The sequence below is a fragment of the Scyliorhinus canicula genome, chromosome 20 (genome assembly GCF_902713615.1).
Source record: "Scyliorhinus canicula chromosome 20, sScyCan1.1, whole genome shotgun sequence".
Lineage (NCBI taxonomy): Eukaryota > Metazoa > Chordata > Chondrichthyes > Carcharhiniformes > Scyliorhinidae > Scyliorhinus > Scyliorhinus canicula.
In genome coordinates this window covers 19,431,450-19,449,959 of record NC_052165.1, presented here as the reverse complement: position 1 = coordinate 19,449,959, position 18,510 = coordinate 19,431,450, and the positions used below count along the sequence as shown (strand labels likewise).

Sequence of the window (18,510 nt, the reverse complement as noted above, 5' to 3'; positions counted from 1 at the left end):
ATGCCTTCGTTACAGGCATTGCATCGGACCCCATCCGGCAACGACTGCTGGAAGGGGTCGCCCCCGACCTCGCGGCCGCAAAGGCCCTGGCGCTCTCCATGACGGCCGCCTCCCGTAGTGCGCACACTTACTCCGCTAGCCACTCGGCCCACCCGTCCTACCCCTCGTGGACCCCGCAAACGGCCCCCCCAGCAGCCGCCCCCGCGCACTATGCCTGTGCTGCCCGCCGCACCGCACCCCCTGGGGGTCCCCACTGTTACTTCTGCGGCCAACAGAAGCACCCTCGCCAACGCTGCCCGGCCCGCACAGCGACCTGCAAAGCTTGTGGAAAGAAAGGCCACTTTGCAGCGGTGTGTCAGTCCCGGATGGTCGCCGCTATCGCGCCGCCGGTCCCCACGCCTCAGCCGCTCCCTCAATGGGCCCCGCCGCCCGCTTCCCCTGACCCCACGTGCGATCAGTGGGCGCCGCCATCTTTTGCCGCCCCCGCCATGTGCGCCCCATGGGCGCCGCTATCTTCATCCACCACAGCCATGTGCGTTCCATGGGCGCCGCCATTTTGTTCCGACCCCATAACGTGCGCTCCATGGACGCCGCCATTTTACCCACAGGTACTGCGGATGCCGCCATCTCGTCTCCAGGGGCCGCCATCACGGGACACGGGTCGCTACCGCTCCTCGTCGGACTCATCTGACTCAACCGCCGACCAACCACTGCTCGCCTCCGTTACGCTCGACCAGTCCCGTCCTCGCAACCTGGCACCCTCTTCCACATCGGTGCTGGTCAACGGCCATGTGACCTCCTGCCTCATCGACTCCGGGAGCACCGAGAGCTTCGTCCACCCGGACACGGTAAGGCGCTATTCCCTTGCGATCCATCCCGCCGACCGGCAGATCTCCCTTGCCTCCGGTTCCCACTCTGTCCCGATCCGGGGTTTCTGCCTGGTTAAACTCACTGTACAGGGTGTGGAATTCGACCGTTTCCGTCTGTACATTCTCCCCGACCTCTGCACTTCACTCCTACTAGGCCTGGATTTCCAGTGCAATCTCCAGAGCCTCACCCTCAAATTCGGTGGACCCCTACCTCCCCTCACCGTTTGCGGCCTCGCGACCCTCAAGGTCGAGCCCCCCTCCCTCTTTGCCAATCTGACTGTGGATTGCAAGCCCGTCGCCACCAGGAGCAGACGGTACAGCACCCAGGACAAGGCCTTCATCAGGTCCGAAGTCCAGCGGCTGCTTCGGGAGGGTATCATCGAGGCCAGCAACAGCCCTTGGAGAGCCCAGGTGGTAGTGGTTAAGACCGGGGAGAAGCACAGGATGGTCGTGGACTACAGCCAGACCATCAACCGGTACACGCAGCTCGACGCGTACCCCCTCCCCCGCATTTCTGATATGGTCAATCAGATTGCACAGTACCGGGTCTTCTCTACTATTGACCTGAAATCCGCCTACCACCAGCTCCCCATCCGTAAATTGGACCGTCCCTACACTGCCTTTGAGGCGGACGGTTGTCTGTACCAATTTCTGAGGGTTCCCTTCGGCGTCACGAATGGGGTCTCGGTCTTTCAGCGAGAAATGGACCGAATGGTTGACCGGTACGGATTGCAGGCCACCTTCCCGTACCTCGACAATGTCACCATCTGCGGCCATGACCAGCAGGACCATGATGCCAACCTTTATAAATTCCTCCACACCGCATCTCTTCTTAATCTCACGTACAACAAGGAGAAATGCGTGTTCCGCACAGACCGCTTAGCCATCCTTGGCTACGTAGTCCAAAACGGACTACTGGGGCCCGATCCCGACCGCATGTGCCCCCTCATGGAGCTCCCAATTCCCCACTGCCCCAAGGCCCTCAAACGCTGCATTGGGTTTTTCTCTTATTACGCCCAGTGGGTCCCGCAATACGCAGACAAGGCCCGGCCACTTATCCAGTCCACACATTTTCCCCTCTCGGCCGAGGCACAACAGGCCTTCGCCTGCATTCGATCTGACATAGCCAGGGCGGGGATGCACGCCGTAGACGAGACTCTGCCTTTCCAAGTAGAGAGCGACGCTTCAGATGTCGCCCTTGCCGCCACGCTGAATCAGGCCGGCAGACCCGTGGCATTCTTTTCACGCAGCCTCCACGCCTCCGAAATTCGGCATTCCTGTCGAAAAGGAAGCCCAGGCAATCATTGAAGCGGTGCGGCACTGGAGGCATTACCTGGCCGGCAGGAGATTCACTCTCCTCACTGACCAACGGTCGGTAGCCTTCATGTTCAACAACACGCAGCGGGGCAAGATCAAGAATGACAAAATCTTGCGGTGGAGAATCGAGCTCTCCACCTTTAACTACGAGATCTTGTATCGCCCCGGCAAGCTCAACGAGCCCCCAGACGCCCTCTCCCGAGGTACATGTGCCAGTGCACAAGTGAACCAGCTCCGTGCCTTGCACGACAGCCTTTGCCATCCGGGGGTCACCCGCTTGTACCATCTGATCAAAGCCCGCAATCTGCCCTACTCCGTCGAGGAAGTACGGACAGTCACCAGGGACTGCCAGATCTGTGCGGAGTGCAAGCCACACTTCTACCGGCCAGATCGCGCGCGCCTGGTGAAAGCATCCCGCCCCTTTGAACGCCTCAGCGTGGACTTCAAAGGGCCCCTTCCCTCTACCGACCGCAACACCTACATCCTTAGTGTGGTCGATGAATTTTCTAGGTTCCCTTTTGCCATCCCATGCCCAGATATGACGTCTGCCACCGTCATCAAGGCCCTGGATTCCATTTTCGCCCTGTTCGGTTTCCCCGACTATATCCACAGTGACAGGGGATCCTCATTCATGAGCGATGAGCTGCGTCAGTTCCTGCTCAGCAGGGGTATCGCCTCCAGCAGGACGACCAGCTACAACCCCCGGGGAAACGGGCAGGTAGAGAGGGAGAACGGGACGGTATGGAGGGCCGTCCAGCTGGCCCTATGGTCCAGGAACCTCCCAGCCGCTCGCTGGCAGCAGGTCCTCCCTGACGCGCTCCATTCCATTCGGTCGCTACTGTGCACCGCCACTAACAGTACACCCCATGAACGGGTTTTTGCCTTCCCTAGGAAGTCCACATCCGGAGTGTCGCTCCCGACTTGGCTCACGACTTCGGGCCCAGTCCTTCTCCGTAGGCATGTACGGCACCACAAGGCGGAACCCCTGGTGGACAAAGTACGCCTTCTCCACGCCAACCCTCAGTATGCCTACGTGGAGTTCCCCGACGGCCGCCAGGACACAGTCTCGCTCCGGGACCTGGCTCCCTCAGGTGCCGATCCCATGCCCACACCCCTTCCTGCGCCAACCCCAGCGCCCCCCTATTCGTCCCCATCAGGTCCATCCCTCACCCCCCTGCCCACCCTGGAGGACATGGAAGATTTCGGCTTGCTCTCGGAGTCATCCCGCCAGCAGCCAGCACCAACACCGCCAGCACCTGCACCATCGGGGCCATCACCGCCTGTGCCGACGTCACCACCACAGCTACGCCGATCACAGCGGAACGTCCGACCACCGATTCGGCTCAACCTGTAACCTGCTAACCGGATGGACTCTTGATTTTCCTTGTTGGACCCTCTTGTAAATAGCATCCTTTGTATTAGAGTTACATGTCACCCCCGCCGGACTCATTTTTTAACAGGGGGTGAATGTGGTGAGATAACCACTGTAGTTATGTGTACTGCAGTAGGGGGATGTATGCCTGTACCTGTAATACAGGTTCCTCCGGTCAGCCCCTGCCGGCTAGCTCCGCCCACAGGGAGCTTGTGTATAAATATGTATGAGAGCTGCTCAGACCCTCAGTCTACAGTTGCGGATGGAGGGACAACATCGTACAGCAATAAAGCCTCTATTGTACTAGTCTCTCGGCTTTGAGTATAATTGTTAGCGCCACATGCCCCAACATGTTCCCCTATGGATAATGCCATACAATGGCCCATAGGAGAAGCCCACAAGGGCAACAGTATAGCACAGATACAAATATACAATACAAGTGCGACAGCACAGATACAAATACACTGATGGATTATTAGTATAATACATTCACCACAGAGACAGAGAACAAGAATTTAAACACACGTTCGATGTGTGGGAGATTCCCGTAATAGCCGATAAACCACACGCAAACTCAGAAACCCAAATCTCGATAGCGAGATTTGAATTTGAATTTTCAACTCAGTGTGGTGATCAGGTTCACACCCATAAAGGGCATGAACCTGACATACATTCTTTTCAATTAATGATATTATAATTTAAGAGCTTGACACAAATTGCGCCCACACCCCTCCACCCCAGCGGCGTAATATCATGCCTGCATGAAACATGACAGGCTTTTGAAAATGAAAACCAGCTGTGAGTACCACACTGGGGGTGCAGATGCGCCTGTTGCCCCTAAGATTAAGAGACATTCTTGGGCATTGCACCCTAGTACCCTGGCAGAATGCACTGGAACCACCAGGGGCCTCCATTGGGGGGTTACCATCTTCCATGGAGAGGTTCCCCCTTCTGAATATGGGAAGGTTTTCCCTTATTCCCTTGGGGGGGAGGGCATGTGGGTGGGGGGCTGTTCCCTTTGTGTGTGTGGTGGGCGGGCGGGCGAATCCACTTATCCACTGGGGGAGGTCCGATGTTCGTTTGGGTTGGGGGAGGTTCGTGTTCCCTTTATTTATACTGAGATTGAGAAGCCCTTTAAAAAGGCTGACCTGATCTAAGATTCCCGGCTTTGCTAGTTTTTCTATGTCCTGTCTCTCCTGTGTGAACCGTGCCAGCCCTTTGAAATTGAGCAGAGTCGTTAGATCCGGTGAGAAAAGTCGGCTGTGAAAGCCGAGAGGTTCACACAGATGCTCTCGCCTGATCCAGCACTCTGCCAATTTTTGGGAAGATTACATCCATGTCTTGAGAATTCTAAATCAGAAGAATTGGATCAGGAGCCATTGTAGGTTATCAAAGACATGGTGATGGGCAAGTAGGATCTGACGTATGAATAGGTAGGCAACACATTTGAAGTTGGAGTTTATGGAGGGTGGAGGATCAGGAAAGCATTGAGTCTGGAAGTGAAAAAGGCATGGCTGAAGGTTTTCGGGGAAAATGGGCCGGAGTAATGACGGAGGAAGGTACTATTGTGAATGTATACATAACTGGTGTGTGTAATGAGGAGGATAGAGGACCGTCAGTGATTACATTGCAAAAATCTCATGATCTGTTCCAAGTCACAGTTTAAATCATTAAGCTGAAATTAAAGTGAGTTCTATCTCAATTTTAGACCTGAACACCAAAATCCGTTCATATTTTTGACCATTTCAAAGAACCTAATGTCCAATTTATGAAACAAACGGCTGGTTATTTAGATAAGGTATCAAGTTATTTCTACTTTAACTATCCTAGTCCTTACTCAATACTTTTCTCGTTGCATTTATTTTAATGAATCCACAAATACACTCAGAAAAAAGTTTCTGTGGACGTTCTCTAATGGAAGATCACTGTTTCTCCAGGGTTTCTGCTCATGAGTTTGGGAAAACACTGTGCACATTTTCCCACGTAATATAATTTACAAAAACCAAGACATGGATGAAAAATATCAGGCTCACACCCTAATTGGTCTTCATTAGCAGGAAAATAGACGAGTAGTTGGTTCTTGATTTATGTTGCAACTAATTGGACCTCATTGCCAGGTAAAATTGGCATTTGTACAGCGTTTGAATTATTGCCATAAGTGTACACCCAATCTATTTTTCCTAATTCTTTGGTTTTGTTTGCTGGCTATCTAAATCTGGATTCTGTATATTGTATGATTATTAATTGCTATTATGTAAGACAATGGACCAATAACTTTTGCTGCTTTCATTAAAAGTTAAAAGAGAAAAAGAGGATTACAGGGAACAAAAAGGTAAGAAAATGCATTGAGAGTTAAGCAAAATACTGGTCGCCCAGAATATTGGAACACCCAGAGTTACAGAGGGCATTAGGTTTTGCTGCCCTCGCTGGATTCCTCCAGGTGCAGGATAACATCAATGTGATCTATGTGACCGTCAAAGTACTCAATAACCGCCCAGTCAGATTCATCAGCAGGACGTGTGACCACTCCATAAACATTCAGCTCGTCTGAGACCACAACAAGATCTTCCTTCATGTATGCACTAGCAGCTGCAACAACTACTTCATTCTCCGTCATTCATCGCTCATTCAATCTTTACTCCAAGCACCAGAATGTATGGATAGATCCTAGGGGACAAAGAATATTCCTTGAAGACATGGCTACTCACCTCTCTGGACAGAGGTACAGAGCTAATACAACCAATGATACATCAATAGGACAAGCGTTAAGCAGGTTGTCAGTCTTTTGAAGATATGATTCTGGTGCCGGACCAGTCAGGTGGTACCCTCCAATACTATCCTGCAAGCATCTCTGCCATTGTGGTGGTCTGCTGCAATCTCTTTAACGTGGTCCTCCAGAAAGGTGTGGACAGTGAGTTCCTGCAAAGGGAGAGCTCATTGGCTGAAGAGTAGGAGGTGAAATGGAGGAAGTAGAGGTGGAGGAAGATGATGCTGAACATAGAGAAGCTTCTGCTGCACAATGACATTGCTCGGCTTGGCCCAGGGTGAAACAATCTCACGGAGATGTCATAAATGTCAGTGATCTCCTAATTCAGGAACATTGCAACTGAGTTCCTCTAACCCAGGCTGAGGGGCATAACATGGAGGGAACTCTAAGATACCTGTGCCAACACATGCAGCTTGGAATATCTAGTCACTTTCCACCAGCGAAGGAAGTAGATCTGCCCAGAAACGTTGTCCCCACGTGAATTATCCCGTTATCTCCTTCACTAGTTAATACCACTTTTTCTGTCATGAAACGATAAACGGAGTCTCGGACATCTGGCTTAAAGTGGCATTGTTTATTCAGTAAAAATACAGGATGACAGTAGACAAAGAGAACACATCCTAGTGAGCTTCTCAGTGCTCTATCTGACACGGTGACCTATTCCTGCCATATCCTGGAAAAGGATCTCTCTCTGTTTCTTTGTAAATTCCAACATTAGATCTGTTGAGCAACAATGAAATGAGAATCAGCCCAGTCTGAATATCAGGGCTACAAATCTCCATTGGCATCTTGCTTCCCCTTGCTATTGAAGGAATATTTTGGCACAATCAGCAGACTTCTCAACAGTCTCAGTTATGGCTGCCACGGGGAATCCAAATCAGTCCCATGCTTAATTTAATCCACCTCAACTCATGCTCCCACAGGCTCTAATTCAACAGGAAACCCACCTCCATATTAGTTAAGTGCTCACACCCAGTGAAAATCTGACCAGTGGCCAAACAGAGCCATGTTTCTGACTCAAAAACAAATTTAGTTCCTGTTTCGCACCTCTGTGATGAAAATGCAGTCCATAGTATTTGATTGTCAACCTCACAACTTCATCCTGAGCATCCTATCATATCATCTTATAAGATAATCATAATTAGGTAGCTTCATTCAATTTCTTACCATGAATATTTGTGAAGGAAAAATTATGCTGGAGCAGTAGTATTTTTAATTGCATGCTGTCTGGTTAGTTTTGTAGTTGAGAAGTTTGAGTGCTAGTTGGAGTCCTAACAGCTTTAAAATGAATATTGCTGCGGTACCAGGTTGGAATATTGCAGTATTATGCTTCATTTATCCAAGAAACAAATGAATCTGAAGGGTTTGCATCAGTACAGAATTCGAAGATACCCAAGAAAGAGGCAAAAGTAGACTAAACTGAGAAATTTGGATGACTTAATCAGCATTGACATTGGACCGAATTAATCACTTATGGAACCATAATGTTGAACTACATTAGTTCAATAAATAGCACTACGATACACTTGCACAAAAAAATGCCTACAATTTATACAAATCTGTTGTCTTTTGTCTGAAGGTGAGGGAACGTCTACGAATTGCTCTGGAGAGGGTATCCACACTGGAAGAGGAATTGGCAACTGCTAACCAGGAGGTAACAAGTTTAAACACAATTATCTTTGGGTAGACTATTTTTGCCTAGATTTTACCACATACCAACTGGCTTACAGGCAATTAAATGAGATGTCACCAAATTATGAGTAATGGTCGATAGACTTTAGCAACGCCCCACTGCTACCAACGTGTGATCGCAGCAACTTGAACCAGCAAGAATAGAATCAGATTGGTGTTGATGAGAGATAGATATATTTATGATATTTCCCTTTGAACCTAAGCTGAAATCTATCATGGCCGTTTCTGTGTTAGGTTATTGAGACAGTATTAGCAGCACCTAAAAATATATTATGGTCATTGTTTCATGAAGCATTTAATACTTCATTTTCCTTTGTGCATTTAACAACAATAAAACCAATTTGTTTTTAGAAAACAGGTGTAACTTCATAATCACACGATTTCCAATGCAGAAATCACATTCAAATACAATGTGGGTCAGATGTTACGCTATTGCAGTGAGCAAAATTGGATTTTGTGTATTAATTAATAAAATATCAGCATCACTGACAAGGCCATTATTGATTGAGAACCTTACTTGCCCTTGAGAGGGTGGTGGTGAGCTGATTTCTTGAACTGTTGCAGTCCGCATGGTGAAGGTATTCCCACATTGCTGTTATGTGGATAATTCTAGGATTTTGACCCAGAAATAATGAAGTAAAAGAGATGTATTTCCAAGTCAGGATGGTATGAGATTTGGAGATGGGCTCTAAGGCAGTGATTGAATTTTCACTTTGGGAGCGGGAAACAGAAGCCGGATTTTCGGGATTCCAAACCTACCCAGGAGATCAACAGTTACTGGTTGTAATTTTGACTGGGTGTGTCATTAGTTGGCATGTTCCCTGTGTAATTAAGGATGGCAGACAAGCTTTCAAAGTTGCAGGGCAAATCAGAGCTTATGAGGGATATTTGGCTATGGTAAAAGGTAAGTAACTGAGAGGGCACTTCAATATCAAGGTGCCCTCTCCCCACCGTGTGCATAGTGGCTGATGCTGGCAATGGGGTGGGGAAACCAGTACACCCAGTCTGGGCCTGTACATTTGGGCCCTTATAGGTGCTAATCCTGCTTTAGTTACCCTTTTTCTCATTATGTGTTTATAAAGAATCTTCTTTTTCTTGATTTTATTCACCAATATTTTTTGTACCCTCTTTTTGCTTTCTTAGTTTCTTTTTTAATTTCATCCTTACATTTATAATACTTCTGGAGTATTGATTCCAGTACCTGTAATTTCTATTTTTCTCTTAACCTCTCATTCAAGCCCTTGCCAGCAGGGTCCCAACCTTTAACCTTAAATAAACACACTTTCTCTGAACCTTAAGGTCACTTCTTTGAATATTTCCACAGGTATTGCAATACCAGACCAGACCCCAACAGTGGTTAGGATACTGGCAGAAACCCTAATATTTGATTTTAAATTTGCAAGACTGTGAGGGAAGGATTCCTCGCTCCAGGAATGATTACACAAATAAATAGTGATCTGGTATATTGAAACAAACTTTATTACTAACAGTATTAAAATATCTGTAATATCACACCAGAAAATAACTTACCTTTAAACAATACTTCTCAATACAGTGAATACAATACCCTTAACTGCTACCTTTATTTACACTCAAACAAGAAGAAAGAATAACCTCCTGACATTCCAACATCCCTTGAAATTTTCTTGCTTTTTCAAAAGTTCTGTTCAGTGGAGCAACCATGAAACCAGCCATTCACAGAACTCTCAGAACTTTTCTCCTCGTTGATGGTGTTGGAAACCTCCCAATAGCTTTTTTTTTTCGCATTCTGTGGGCCATCTGATCATGTCCAATTATATGGCCTACAAATGTGACTTGAGCTTTCACAAATTCACTTTTAGGCAAATTTACGACCAATCCAAACTCCCGTAGTCTATCGAATAATTCTTTAAATGTTCCAAATTCTCCTTCCTCGTTTGAGTGAACACCACTAAATCATCAATGTACACTGGACAATTGTATCGTCCAGAAATTACCTTGTTGCTTTATCTTTGAAATGTTGCTGGAGAATTCTTCATTCCAAATGGCATGACTTTAAACTGAGATAGATCATTTGGCATCACAAAATCCAAAACGTCCTTCGTCATATCTGATAAAGGTACTTGCCAAAAACTTTAAAGTAAATCAAGTTTGGTACTAAAATTGGCTTGTCGCACCCTTTCAGCACAATCTTACAAAAGGGGAAAAGGATACAAATCTGACTTCGTAACTGGGTTGACTTTTCTATAGTCCACACACATAGGTGAGCTGCAATCGCCACAACTCACTTCAATGATATCCTTCTTAAGCATGCTGACAATCTCCTTTTGTACCTGTGCAAACTTTTGTGGATGTTGTTTTAACTCAAGTAGAATTTCCTACATCTATATCATGAATAATTACTACATCATGCATTACATTTGTACTTCTCAATTGATTTCCACATGCAGCTCTATGTGACTGTAATAACACTCTTCGGTTATTTTGATTTTCCTCCAGAAAGCAATTTAGTAATTTATTTCAATTTCTAAATACTTCCTCCTTGTCCAATCTAATCTGAAGAATGTTAAATTCAGAATTAGCTGGATTCATCTCTTCTCGCTGAGTTACAACGACCAACACCTCCTCCTTTCCTTCTTTATCAAAATACCTTTTGAGAATATTAATATGACACCTGAGTTTTCCTTCTATCTGGCATTCTTATCAAATAATTCACCTCCCTCAATTTCTTTTCAATTTGATAAGGCCCACTAAATTTTGCTTTTAATGGTTACTTTCTTCCCACTAGCAAAACTCTAAATGTTTGATTTTTTATCCGTCTCTTTTTTCATTACATGCTCTGACAATTTTAAATACTTTCTTGCCAACTCACCAGCTCCAGTTAATCTCTCCCTAAATCTGACACATAGTCCAACAATGTAGTCTCTCAATGCTGACTCACTGATTTATCTTTGATCAATTAAAGTGGTCCTATCACCTCATGACCAAAATTCAATTAGAATGGACTGAATTTAGTTGATTCAGGTACATCCCTAATTGCAAATAGTACAAATAGAATTCCTTTATCCCAATCCTCTGGATAATTCTGACTGTATACCCTCAACATGGTCTTTAAAGGTTTGTCGAAAGCTGGAATGGATATTAAAGGTGCTGGTTTGATTACTGCTTGAAGTTTCCCTGTTACCTGACATGTGTGGATTGGATTGGATTTGATTTATTGTCACATATTCCGAGGTAAAGTGAACAGTATTGTTTTGCATACAGTCCAGACAGATTGTTCCATACATGAAAAAATATAGGACATACATAAATACACAATGTTAATACATAGACACATGCATCAGGTGATGCATACAGAGTGTAGTGCTACTCAGTAGAGAAGATGCGTGAAGAGATCAGTTCAGTCCATAAGAGGGTCATTCAGGAGTCTAGTATCAGCAAGGAAGAAACTGTTTTTGAACCTGTTAGTGTGTGTTCTCAGACTTTTATATCCCCTGCCCGATGGAAGAGGTTGGAAGAGAGAATAGCCCAGGTGGGAGGGGTCTTTGATTATGCTGCCTGCTTTTCAAGGCAGCGGATCCAAAGTGTAGACAGAATCAATGGATGGGAGGTGGTTTTGCGTGAAGGACTGGGCTGTGGTCATGTCTCTCTGTAGTTTCTTGGGACGAGCAGTTGCCATACAGGCTCTGATGCAGCCAGATAGGATGCTTTCTATGGCGCATCTGTAAAAATTGGCAAGAGTCAATGTTGACATGGCAGATTTCCTTAGTTTCCTGAGGAAGTATGCGCTTAATACAGGCCAGGGTTTAGAGAACCCAAAGTGTATCATGGAGTTCACCTGACCCACAACTTTAAATAGATTTTGGTTATGGGGAGCACAAGGGCCCACTCTACAGGTGTGATGCAACATAGATCTAAAGTACTTTTAAAACAAAACAATGTTTATTATCTGAATCCAGTTAACATTTTATAAAAAAACAGTAAACATCTTAGCATCAACTCAAATACTTCCCTCAAATAATACAGTACTCTATAAGTAACCCTTAATCTTTCCTAGCAACATCCATAAGACAAATACCCTCTATAGCAAAGACAGCAGCTTTAAATTCTCTACTGAGAGCAGTTATCACTTTTAAATTAGCAAGTGATCTGAAGACATTCTTTTCATGCAGAGAGAGATCAAAATTACACCTTGCTTGTCTGGATGCAGCCAACTCTGAAAAAGAAACTAAACACACACTGTAGCTTCCAGCTCAAAAATGAAAGTAAAAGCAGGAGTTTTGATATGAGCTTTGCTGGGATTATGGTGTTGAAGGTGGAGCTGTAGTCAATGAATAGGAGTCTGATGTAGGAGTCCTTGTTGTCAGCAAAATTTAACTACATCCTTATGTAGGCCGGACCAATAAAAATGCTTTTATATTTTCCTACTGGAAAATCATGCAGTACCTACAAATTCTCCTTAATGTAACCACTTGATAAACCCCTGCTTGAATATGCAAAGTAAGAAGTCTTCCAACACCAGGTTTGTTTCAAATCACTAGCTTTCAGAGAACAGTTCCTTCCTCAGGTGAAATTTAACTACATCCTGTAGTTTCACCTGAGGAAGGAGCTGTTCTCCGAAAGCTAGTGATTCGAAACAAACCGATTGGACTTTAACCTGGTGTTGTAAGATTTCTTACTGTGCTCACCCCAGTCCAACGCTGGCATCGCCACATCATGAATATGCAAAGATCTCCAAATTTCTCATTAATACATTATTCTTAATCAACTCTGATATACACTCAGGTTCAATTTTCACATGTTTTCTGATACAAATGCTTTATCTCTGAATATACCTACTTTAATTCAATCAACTTTCTTGAACTGAAGATATCAGCTTCATCGACCACCTGCTCTTGCACTTTACCAACCATCTGGCCAAACATGGTTTCTGAGAACTGAACTTCAGCCTCCATATCCGTATTCCGAGAGTTCTCTTCCTCCTTTCTCAACCTGTGGCTTTCTGATCTTGTTACCATACAATCAGGAAACAACTCAGGATATACTTCTTGTAACACTCAATTGTTTGATTTTCCACTGGCTTTTCAACCACAGTAGACATCACAACCACCCGTGGTCCAGCTATATAGGGCGAAATTCTCCGACCCCCAGCAGGGTCGGAGAATCGCCTGGGGCCACCGAAAATCCGGCCCCCGCCGTGGCAGAGGTTCTCCGCCACCCGGGAGGTGGCGGCGGCGGGAATCACGCCACTCCAATCGGCGAGGCCCCTGCGGCGATTCTCCAGCCCGCGATGGGCCGAAGTCCCGCTGCTGGGAGGCCTCTCCCGCCGCCGAGGTTTGAACCACCTCTGGTAACGGCGGTATCAGCGGCGCGAGCGGGCCCCCGGGGTCCTGGGGGGGGGGGGGGGCGGGGGCGATCGGACCCCACGGGTGACCCCAGGGGGTGCCCCCACGGTGGCCAGGCCCACGATCGGGGCCCCCCGCTCAGACTCCGGGCCAGTACCCTGGGTGAACTCTTTCTCTTCCACGGCCGCCACGGCCTCCGCCATGGCGGAAGCGGAAGAGAAACCCACATCTCGCATGCGCCGGTGGTGACGTCAGCGGCCAGCACCGCCGGTGCATGCGCCAACCGGCGAAAGCCTTTCGGCAGCCGCGCTGCCGGGGGCGCTGGTTTTTTGCACCAGTCTTCTGGTGCCAACCGCTCTGGCGCGGGGCTAGCCCCCAAAGGTGCTGAGAATTCCCCACCTTTGGGGAGGCCCGACCCCGGAGTGGTTGGCGCCACTCCCCTACGCCGGGACCCCCTGTCACGCCGGGTAGGGGAGAATCCCGCCCATAATTACCAAAGATAAATTGTGCTCTGAAAAACGTATTATTTTTCTATTACACCTACCACCACTTAATCACTTTTCACCAGACTCTAACCTTACATCGGGACACACTACTCCACCCATGACCAATTCCACATATTGCCACATTTTCTGAAAATACTCTTTAAGCTTCATAACTCTCACAATTAAAGACTGGCTTGCACCTGTATCCCTTACATTTTAATCTCTTTATCTTCTCCATCTTGTACACACAAGTAACTCTTATCTCCACAAAGAAAATCCTCAACAAGGTTCTGGCACCTGTTAATCCGCAAACCTCTTAACAGGCTTTCTTCTCACTTTAATAATGATATTTCTTCTCACTTTAATAAACCCCACTGGCTTATCTGGTTTTATTGAGTCTGTCTTCCCAGTACTTTTCTTAAGCCACCAACACTGCAATTATTTGTATTATCTCTATCTTCCTCACCCCTTCAGATAAGGTTAACTACAGCTTTTCTGCCAAATCCCAAATCCCAAAGTTTTGTTTTAGTTGTCCTTTCCAAAATAGCCCGAGTAATCTCTTCTCCACCCAGGAAAGCTTTGCACCTAAAAGAGCCACCTCCAGTCACTTCCTATTTAAATTTCAAAACCTGAACGTTCAATAATCCCAAACCAAACAAGGAATTAGAAATGAAGATCCTGGCAAAGAGCGCCCAATTTTATTAAGGTCCCAGATAAGACCCCAAAAACAGCTAGGATATCGGACAGAAGGGGCAGCACGGTGGCGCAGTGGAGTCTGAATGATATGATTCTGTGAGTATGACGCTGTCAGGCTGATGCTTAACTAATCTGTGGGACAGCACTCCCAATTTTGACACAGTTCTCCAAACGCTAGTGCCTTTCCAGGGCTGCCTGGTATGGATGTGCCCTTTACATGTCCAAATCCAATACCTAGATCAAAACCAGGTGGTCCATTCAGTTTTATTCTTTTTATAGCAGTTTGACACTTGCTCAGTCATTTCAGAGGGCAGTTCAGAGTTAACCACATTTCTGGAATCAGATTTAGGCTAGACTGGCCAAGGAAAACAGGTTTCCTTCTCTAAAGGACATCAGTGAACCAAATAGTTTAAATAGTCACGGGGCCTCACGGTAGCATGGTGGTTAGCATCAATGCTTCACAGCTCCAGGGTCCCAGGTTCGATTCCCGGCTGGGTCACTGTCTGTGTGGAATCTGCACGTCCTCCCCGTGTGTGCGTGGGTTTCCTCCGGGTGCTCCGGTTTCCTCCCACAGTCCAAAGATGTGCGGGTTAGGTGGATTGGCCATGCTAAATTGCCCGTAGTGTAAGGTTAATGGGGGGATTGTTGAGTTACGGGTATACGGGTTACGTGGGTTTAAGTAGGGTGATCATTGCTCGGCACAACATCGAGGGCCGAAGGGCCTGTTCTGTGCTGTACTGTTCTATGTAGCTTTTTTATTTTAGATTTATTTAATTAAGTAGATTTAAACTTAACAACTGCCATGGTGGTATTGGAACTCATGTTATTGGTTTATTAGATCAGACTCAGGATTACTAGTCCAGTAACATAATAATAATCTTTATTATTGTTACAAGTAAGCTTACATCAACACTGCAATGAAGTTACTGTGAAAATCCCCTACTATTTTGCCATACCCTCTGTTACACCACAATTTTTCGTTCATTTTATTTTTTTAGGACTTCTTTCCAAATGCAAGCTTTCAGTGTGGCATCGTGCCCACTGGAAATGGATGTGGTAACTTGTGGGATGCAGTCTGCACCCAATGTAACAGACAGAAAATCACCAAGAGTTGCCACAATTTACATTATGGGCTCCTGGTGAGCAAGACTTATTTTAAAATAGGTTTATTAAAACATTTCACAGTTAACAAAACCATCCAAAATTACACAAGAGAAAAAATGAAACAAAGAAGGAAAAACTGTATTATATTATTAACTGTATTATACATATTAACTGTAACCCCCAAAAACTAAACTAAACCACTAAAAGCTGACTTGCTCCTTAAAAAGAAAATAAACGCCTGCCATCTTAGTTAGAACCCTTCTACCGACCCTCTAAATGTAGAAAAGGTCACCAAACCAAGGCAAGGTATTAGGTGGGGTAGGAGACCATCACCCAAGCAGAACTTGTCATTGGGCTATCACCGAGGCAAAAGCGAGGACATCTGCCTTCACCCCCGACTGAAGCACCGGCGATCTGACACTCCAAATATGGCTACCAGCGGACCTGGATCCAAATCTACATTGAGTATCTACGACAAAAAAAGAGGCCCAGAAACTTACCAATTGGGACAAGACCAGAACTTGGGTGTGTGGTTAACCAGCCCTGGAGAACAGCAATTACACTTATCCTCCACCCAGAGAAGAATCTGCTCATCCTCGCTTCAGTCACATGCTCCCTATGCACCTTGAATTGAACCAAACTTAGCTGAGCCGAGCACATGAAAACGTGGAATTGGCCTAACTCCATATCTCACCATCCAGAATGGGACTCAATTCACCCTCCCATTTCATCCTCATCTCATTCAACAGAGCTGACTCTATTGAGAATGCCCAAAATAGCACCCCAACAGGTATGGACTGAGACAAAAGCCTCTTCAACATGGAGAGGATGGTGCCAAGGGAAAATTGGGGAAAGCCTTGTACAAAAAATCGTGAGCCTGAAAATACCTGAAAAGGCTGGAACAAGGCAGTTGAAATTTCTCTGCCAGCTCCTTAAAGCTAGCAAACCTCCCCTCCACGAACAGTTCTCCATACCTCTCCAGGCCCTTCCCCTCCCATTACTTAAATGTCGAGTCCAAACCCGAGGGATAAAAAGATGGCTATTGCAGATAGGGGTTAGCGAAGATAGCGAAGAGAGCTTGAAATGATGCCTGAACTGCTTCCAAATTCTCAGGGTGAAGACCACTACTGGATTCAGGGAAATGCAATAATGGAGTAACCATGGCACAACGGCTAGAAACAGTACAGGAGTTTGCTTCCATTTGTCCCATATGGAAGCAGGATTGCTGAACCACAATGATATCTTCTGAATATCGGCTGCCCAATAGTGAAATAAAAAATTGGGTAGAGCTAAGCCCCCTGACTCTCAGTGTCTTTGGATCAATGCCCCACAGATTCTTGAAGCCTTAGCCACCAAATAAAGCCTTAGCCACCAAATAAAGAGGAGACATTGAAAAAATAATAAAAATCTCTCGAGCACATTTACTTTAATAGTACCTACCAAGAATAGAGGGACATTATTCCACCTCTGAAAGTTTGACTTTTTTTTATAAATTTAGAGTACCCAATTCATTTTTTCCAATTAAGGGGCAATTTAGCGTGGCCAATCCACCTAGCCTGCACATCTTTGGGTTGTGGGGTGAAACCCACGCAAACTCCACACCAACAGAGCCGGGATCGAACCTGGGACCTCAGCACCATGAGGCAGCAGGGCTAACCCACTGCGCCACCGTGCTGCCTGAAAGTGGTTGACACTGATCAGTGGTTGACACTGTCAACCAGATTAGTGTAATTTAATTTATGAAGCGAGGCCCAATTGTGGGCCATCTGGACCCCCAGACAACGAAAGCTAGTCTTGGCAAGGCAAAAAGGTAACGACCCCAGTTGGGCACTCCTCCCCAGGGGCTTGTCCAAGTTCAACTTGTAACCAGAGAAGAAAAAGAAGCCAAAACTTCTGACCACCTTCATTATCTCGTCCATGGTGGGTTATGGGTCCGTAATGTAGAGAAATAAGTCATCCACATAAAGGGACACCAGATGCTCCACCTCACCTGATTTATCCCACTCCATCTAATAAAGGCCCTCAGCGCTATAGGCTGAATCCGAACCTCCCAAGAATCTCAAACAATACTCCTACTCCACACTTTCAAATACCGAGGAGGGGAACAGGACAACGTTTAACAGCCGACAACTGGTGACCCTTAACGAAGCTTGTCTGATCCTCCGAAATAACCCCTGGAAAACAGGGCTCCGGCCACAGTGCCATCACCTTGGTAAGTAACTTAACAACCACACTCAAGAGTGAGGTAGGACAATATGATCCACACTCTGTTGGCTTTGTCTTTCTTGAGAATCAAGGAGTTAGAGGCCTGTGCGAGGTTAGAGGGCAACAAATCATTAAACATGTCCAAAATTAAAGGCACCAACTGCTCTGTGTTGTACTCATAAAATTCAATGAGAAAACCACCCGGGCCAAGAGCTTTGCCTTTCTGCATCAACCCAATGCATTTTAAAATTTCCCCTGGGCCCAACGGGGATTCCAACTCATCGTCTCTCTCCACCTCGACCACCAAGATGGATAAACTGTCCAAAAAGTTAGTCATGACCGATCCCTCTGCTGGAGACTCCGATAGAACGATTCAAATCCGCATGGACTGAAGAGGGATGAAAACCAGGCTGCCGCTCGAGTTGTGTACAATTTCCCGGGAAGCTGCCTATCGCCTAAGCTGGTGGGCAAAAAGGTGACTGGCCTTCTCCCCGTATTCATAAAATATGCCCCTCAAGTATCACAGCTGGCCCACCACTCTATCTGTCAACTGTAGCTAGAATTGTGTTTATAGCTTTTTCCTATTTGCCAACAACTGTTGTGAGCCAGCTGTGACGCTCGAGGGGCACACCAGTGTTTATCAGATTCCTTCGCCAGGGTACTTCAAAGCAGCTCGGCC

At 46.3% G+C, this 18,510-nt stretch overlaps 1 protein-coding gene across 8 annotated transcripts in view; it reads left to right on the top strand.

The window, feature by feature from the left end:
- The window catches only part of ppfia2 (PTPRF interacting protein alpha 2), a 511,344-nt gene that overhangs the window by 279,604 nt on the left and 213,230 nt on the right, over nucleotides 1-18,510 (top strand). For 7 of the 8 annotated variants that reach the window (XM_038781072.1, XM_038781071.1, XM_038781075.1 and 4 more), the window contains one exon: nucleotides 7,905-7,979. The exons of the other annotated variant lie outside the window; for it this stretch is intronic. In XM_038781072.1, coding sequence (XP_038637000.1) covers nucleotides 7,905-7,979 — 75 coding nt within the window. The remainder of the gene's footprint in view (nucleotides 1-7,904; nucleotides 7,980-18,510) is intronic. 8 annotated transcript variants of the gene reach the window in all.